The sequence below is a fragment of the Papaver somniferum genome, chromosome 9, assembly GCF_003573695.1.
Source record: "Papaver somniferum cultivar HN1 chromosome 9, ASM357369v1, whole genome shotgun sequence".
Taxonomy (NCBI): domain Eukaryota; kingdom Viridiplantae; phylum Streptophyta; class Magnoliopsida; order Ranunculales; family Papaveraceae; genus Papaver; species Papaver somniferum.
Genome location: NC_039366.1, coordinates 87,381,051 through 87,387,021, shown reverse-complemented (window position 1 = coordinate 87,387,021; position 5,971 = coordinate 87,381,051). Strand labels below are relative to the sequence as shown.

At 34.6% G+C, this 5,971-nt stretch overlaps 1 protein-coding gene across 1 annotated transcript; it reads left to right on the top strand.

The window, feature by feature from the left end:
- Positions 1-2,792: 2,792 nt before the first annotated feature.
- Positions 2,793-5,733, top strand: LOC113312238. Its single transcript, XM_026560996.1, has 6 exons — positions 2,793-2,874; positions 2,966-3,100; positions 3,220-3,384; positions 4,581-4,688; positions 5,168-5,259; positions 5,353-5,733. The coding sequence occupies exons 1-6, from the start codon at positions 2,793-2,795 to the stop codon at positions 5,731-5,733; spliced, it is 963 nt and encodes a 320-aa protein (XP_026416781.1).
- The last annotated feature ends 238 nt before the right edge of the window (positions 5,734-5,971 follow it).

Here is a 5,971-nt window from a genome sequence, read left to right as displayed (position 1 = left end):
GACCATCAAAATTTATTAATTAAGCGAGATATTAATTAACCGATAAATTAATAATTATCAATTTAAAGAATATGTTCGGCAACTCGACAAAAAAATGGTTGCAAGAAAAGTTCTCATGATTGTGGATAATTTCCCAGCTCATCCAAAAACTATTGAAGGACTGCAAAATGTTGAATTATTTTTTTTGCCATCAAACACAACTTCAAAAATTCAACCTTGTGACGCAGCCACGCAGGGATTGTATGAGCTTTTAAAATGCATTATCGTCGTCGATTTTATTGAGGTCTTTTGGAAGGATATGAATTAGGGGCGTCAAATCTAGAAAAAATAAATATGTTAGATGCAATGAATCTTACAATTTCAGCATGAAATCGATGTTCGTACAAGTACACTTGCAAACTGCTTTCATCATTGTAAACTTCAATCACCAGATAATATAAGTTTAGACAATTTGGATGAACATATAGACAGTGAAATCACTCAAGACTTGCAAAATTTGATCGAGAAGTTGGGATATCGCGATTCAATGAATGTCGAAGATGTCCTAAATTATCCGGAAGAAAATGAGTTACACAGTTGTTGACAGATGAAGAAATAATCGAGAATGTTATGGGAATTGATAAAGATGTGGAAGAAGATGATGAAAGTTCTACAATAGTGCCCCCTTCACGAAACGAGACTATTAAAACGGCAATCACATTGAATAGTTTCTTGCTGAGCTATGAGAAAACAACACCAAAAATTCTTACAATGATACAAAAAATTAGAGATGAAATTCAATGCGATAATAGATTTTAGCAATAAACAGAAGACAATTAAATCATTTTTCAAAAAATCTTCGTAAATCATTAACGTGTTGAATATATATACAATGCATCATTAATTTATATTTCATATGGGATCTACATAGGTAATAAAAAATGTATTATCTTATAATTTTAGCGAATTATTAATTTGGCACGTTGTCCCCGACTTGGGACCGGCCAAAAATACTATTTAAGAGAGTTTATTAAATAATCGAGTATTAATTAAAAGAGTTTCTATTGTACTCCAAAAAGACAAGAACAAGACAAAGTCAGGTGGCAACATCATCCTTCAGGAACCTTTTCGGCAAAAAATGTTTATAACTTTTTCATAAACCAAGATCAAGAGAGTAATTCATTAACCTCCTTTCCCTGGCAAAAAATATGGAAAATCCAAGTTATCCCAAGAATAAAATTATTCGTCTAGAAATTAGCTCAAAAAGCACTTCCAACTAACTCAAGACTTGGGGCGCACAATTCAGACATAAATACAGAGTGTCCGATGTGTAATTCCCAAGAGCAAGAATCAGAACAACATCTCTTTCGCTTTTGCCCCTTTGCAAGAGCAATTTGGTTTGGTCTTTCTCTAGAAGCGGTGAACGCTAGAATTACTTCGGATTCCATAGAAAATTGGATAAAAGAGTGGATCACAGACCAAGATTTCAATCAAATATCGGATAAAATAGTTACTATATCCTGGTTCATTTGGAAGCATAGATGTTCGGTAATTTTTGATAAAATAAACCCGAACCCGATTCACCTTATGGAGCAAATCAAGAAATTTCTAAACCAGAATAATCAGGCAAAGGTCCAAAATTTAACGAAGATAGAAAGAAGAAATAACCCCAAAGAAAAATGGTCTAACCTATCTTCGGATTGGATAATATTTATTGATGCGGCTTTCAAAAAAGAGGATTCGACCATGGGATATGCTTTTTTACTTTATTCCGTAGACAGCGAAACATTTATGTATATTGAAACTGGTTCGGAGTGGGCCTCCTCAGTCTTTCATGAAGAATCAAAAGCTTTACTAAAGGCATCTTCATGGTTAAGTAAAAATATATTTCCACTGTGTCAATAGTAACAGACTGTAAAACTTTGGCGGAGACGATCAACAAGTCTTGCAAAGACTCTCCTTGGACTGCGGATAACACCATACAAGAAGTGATCTCAATACTGAAGAAACTTCCGCAAGTCCCGGTAAAGTATATAAACAGGAAATATAACTCTGCAGCGGACCACATAGCAAAAGAAGCTCGAGTAAAGCATCTTCGGCACAGGTTCTCTCACATTTAGCACAGGGTCCTAAAATCTAGTGTTATTTCCAATGTTTTTGATAAAAATGAGATTTTAAACATGTTGTACTATATTTCTTGATTAATACTCCCTTCGTCCCACTATTAAATGACCTAGTTCAAGTTTGCACAATTTTTAAGGCAAACAAGGAAAAAGAGTATATTTAAGCATTTTTTACAATTATACCCTTATGGATAATAACTAGTGAAATTTTGAAATGATTTATCTCTCAAACTACACCACGGATGTTCGTAAACTTCATACCATTGAAAAACATTTTAAAACACCTACGCAACGAGTATAAACATGCCTATCAAATTATGCATATTATTATGTTTCTTGTAATCAATTAAAAGGATAATTTTAAAAATATCTTCTTATTTAGTGATATAGATCACTTAATAGTGAGACAAAATCTAAAAATAAACAGGTCACTGAGACGGAGGAAGTATAATTCTTGTTTATATTAAAAAAAAAAAAAAACTTTTTTGGTCCATATGGTAATATTTTAGTCAATTAAATCCGGCCCGTATATAACACAAATGGGCCCTCTGTACAGGTGCGGTCGTAAAGTAACGAAAAGAATCACATTTTCATATGGGATTCGGCCCTGTATATAACTCTTTCCCCTGCTGTTTACGATCACTTTTCCTTGTTCTTCTTAAATCACAACGAAAAAAACTTGAAGTTGCAATGGGAAATCAGGGGTGTGGTTATTATAATTACGTCGTCTTGTTTATCATTTTTACTTATATTTCTTCATCAATCCACCAAGGTTGGTATAATCAAACTCAAAATTTTCTTAACCTAATATTTTACTTTCACTAAAACCCTAAATAATTACCATTTTTTTTCTCTCTGTCCAGTTTCTTCGAAGCTTGTACTCGAAGACGGTTACGAGGTCACTACCATACTTGATGGGAATAAGTTGAATAGCATTATAAATCCTTCATCTCTTCTTCCTAGAGATGATCAACTTATTATTCTTGATACACCCAGCAGTGCTTTTTACACTGTCAGTCCCTATTTCCCAAGGTTAACTGTTTATTACTCTCTAGTTTTCTTACTTTTACTTTTACTTGATATTTTTGTTATTTAGTTTTTTTTTTTGTGTGTGCAGATTCGGAGATTAATCGGTTGTCCGGTAATGGAGTGGCTGGATTCTCAGATGGAGATTTGGGTTCTGCAATGTTCGATAAGCCACGAAGTTTTGCTGTTGATTTGAAGGGCAATGTTTATGTAGCTGATAAACACAACCATGCCATCAGGAAAATTACTAGAGAAGGTGATTCAATTTTCTTTGTGACTCTAAGACATTTGGGTTTTATATAAAACTACCTTGGATGACTTGTGTTCGAAAATTGAAACTGATTTAAGTCAATAAGTTTAAGCTTATAGGTGAAGATGCAAGGGCTTGTTATTTTAGCTCTGTGAGATGACCCAATTGCTGATTTTCGTTGATGATCTTCTGGTTCGCAGAAAACCACCCCACCTTATGTTACATATAGTGTTTGAACCATTTGGTATATGCAATCCCTGAGTACGAGATTAGAAGCTTTAGTTGACCAGGATCTTAGTAGAGAGGAAACATCCACTCTGTTTGTCATCCCAAGATCAACTATGTTACATAAGGTCTAACTTATGTCACACTCATAGTAGGCCAACTCTCAACTTGGCAATTAGTTTCAAAATTCATTTTTAGGATCTTATTGGTGGTGTTAGAATGACTGTAACTTATAGTGGACCTAACATCTGTGTGGTCTTATTTTGCAATTAGCGAGCTTCTGTTATTTTCATTTTCAAAGGGGTTGGATTTGCCAAAACATACTCAGAGCTCATTTGTGCATATTTTTTTTGATACTTTTGTATTGCAAGCCCTTGATGTTTTTTCTTTCTTTCTGTCTTTCTGACATTATAGTGTGACATGAGCGTTGGCTAAAATGCAATAAGATATATGCAGGGTTTTATGCCAGCTAAACCCCCTCTTTTTCTCTTTTTTTGCCCAGCTGTGTTACATCATGTATTTTTGATGACTTGAGATATAAAACGAATTTTTGGTGACTTGAGATATAAAACTAATAGTTCTGGAAGAAAAAATAGTTATTCTTTAAAGCAATTTGAAGAAGACCATGTTGTTGTGTGGAGGAGGAAGGGGTTAAACTTAAGATTTTAACTGAATCAATCAATCCTCTGGCTAATATTTATTTTTTAGGTTTTTTGGCAATTAAAACTAATATTGTCAATGGATTAACGTCCGTATGTAGTACAAGTGCATTTTGATAATTGATTATATCGTTTTTTTTTTTTTTTTGGTAACCAGATGGGTGAGTAAATGGATACACCATGTCAACGATCGAACATTATTTTCTCATGATTATACCTCCCTCTTTTTACTTGAATTAGTCTCCGGTTTCTGGCTGGGTTTTATTTCAACCATCAACCATTCAATTACTTGTGGTGTTATTGATAATATATTTGCAGGTGTAGTTACAATTGCGGGAGGATATTCAAGGAAGCCAGGGAAGGCAGATGGCCCTGCTCAAAATGCACCATTCTCAGAAGATTTGAACTCTTCTTTGTCCCGAAATGGTGCGCCTTACTGATAGCTGACCGTGGAAGTAGATTGGTTCGTCAAATAAGTTTGAAGCCAAATGACTGTACATTTGATTCTCAGTCAAGTAAGTGTTTTTCTTTGCTATCTTGAGTACGTTCTGTATCCTTGTAGCTTTTTGCTTTCATTGATCTTGTAATACACATCGTTCTTCCGTTGTTTTTTTAAGTTTGAGCAGGTTCTGCGTCCCTTTTTCCCTCCCTGTAGTTTCGATTTGGGTTAGGAATACTGGCTAGGAATTAGTCAATAACTTCGATTTGGATTAGGAATAGTGGCTAGGACTTAGAAGCATCTTTAACTTTTAGATGTATGATTTTACCTTTCATGTATTATACAGATTAATTTAGCTTCGGGGTATTATTAGTTTGATTTGTATTTGTATCTTAGTTAATTGCTTCAGATCGCCACTAAATTAATAATGACTGATTATCTGAATTATCTATGACCTGTCTCACAGAGCTAGGTTTGACTCCGGTGTCGTTGATTGGAGTCTTTTGCTTCATCCTTGGTGTGGTGATTGCATTTGGATATCAATTTCTTGTTTCTCGTGTAAGTTTTTCTTTTTCAATGTTAGTATTCCATTAAATAAAAGAGCAGAGAGTGTTTAGTAGCTAAATGTTTCTATTCGTACCTTTTAGACAGGGACTCTCCAACAACCATCTTTTCAAAGTGACATGGAAGCCTTCCCGAATCAATCTGGGGAGGACAATACAGATCATCTGCTCAGACATAATAAACGCAGTTGTTAAATCAACACTTTACATGCTCATTGCTAAGCTCGGTTGGCTGAGCATGTCTCATCTTGCTCTTATGTTTAGGATCCATAGACTAGAAAGAAACAACTTTTGTAAAAATAATTCTTCTTTGTTCGATTCAAATTGTTCAAACAACCGTGAAGTACCCAAGGAACAGGTGAGCGATTTGATTAGTTTTGATGAAGACGTTGATACTGGAATACAGAAAGCTTTTAAGCAAAGCGAAGAAGATCAAGATCATGTTGCCTTAGTAGAAGTAGTAGGATAGATTGTATGATAGAAAGTAACGTTGTGGAGTTTGATGAACAGGTGAGAGTTGAACGCCGTAGTGATGCGTCTTTGGTGGGCAGTTCAAGTTTGATTAGGAGGAAATAGCAATAGCTAGTACGGGGGTTTCGCAACTAATGTTTATAGTAGCAAGTAAACCTTTCTTGTGAAAAGAATGTTTAAGTATGTTTTCTTGTTATTCTCGAACGTCTTTTCCAGCCTGTATTTGCTCTTTGCTT

Excerpts from the sequence above, each read along its gene's own strand:
- LOC113312238 (XM_026560996.1), top strand. The coding sequence starts at position 2,793 with ATGGGAAATCAGGGGTGTGGTTATTATAATTACGTCGTCTTGTTTATC. Across the intron at positions 3,101-3,219 it reads TATTCTTGATACACCCAGCA|ATTCGGAGATTAATCGGTTG; the intron begins GTGCTTTTTACA and ends TTGTGTGTGCAG. Across the intron at positions 4,689-5,167 it reads CTCTTCTTTGTCCCGAAATG|AGCTAGGTTTGACTCCGGTG; the intron begins GTGCGCCTTACT and ends CCTGTCTCACAG.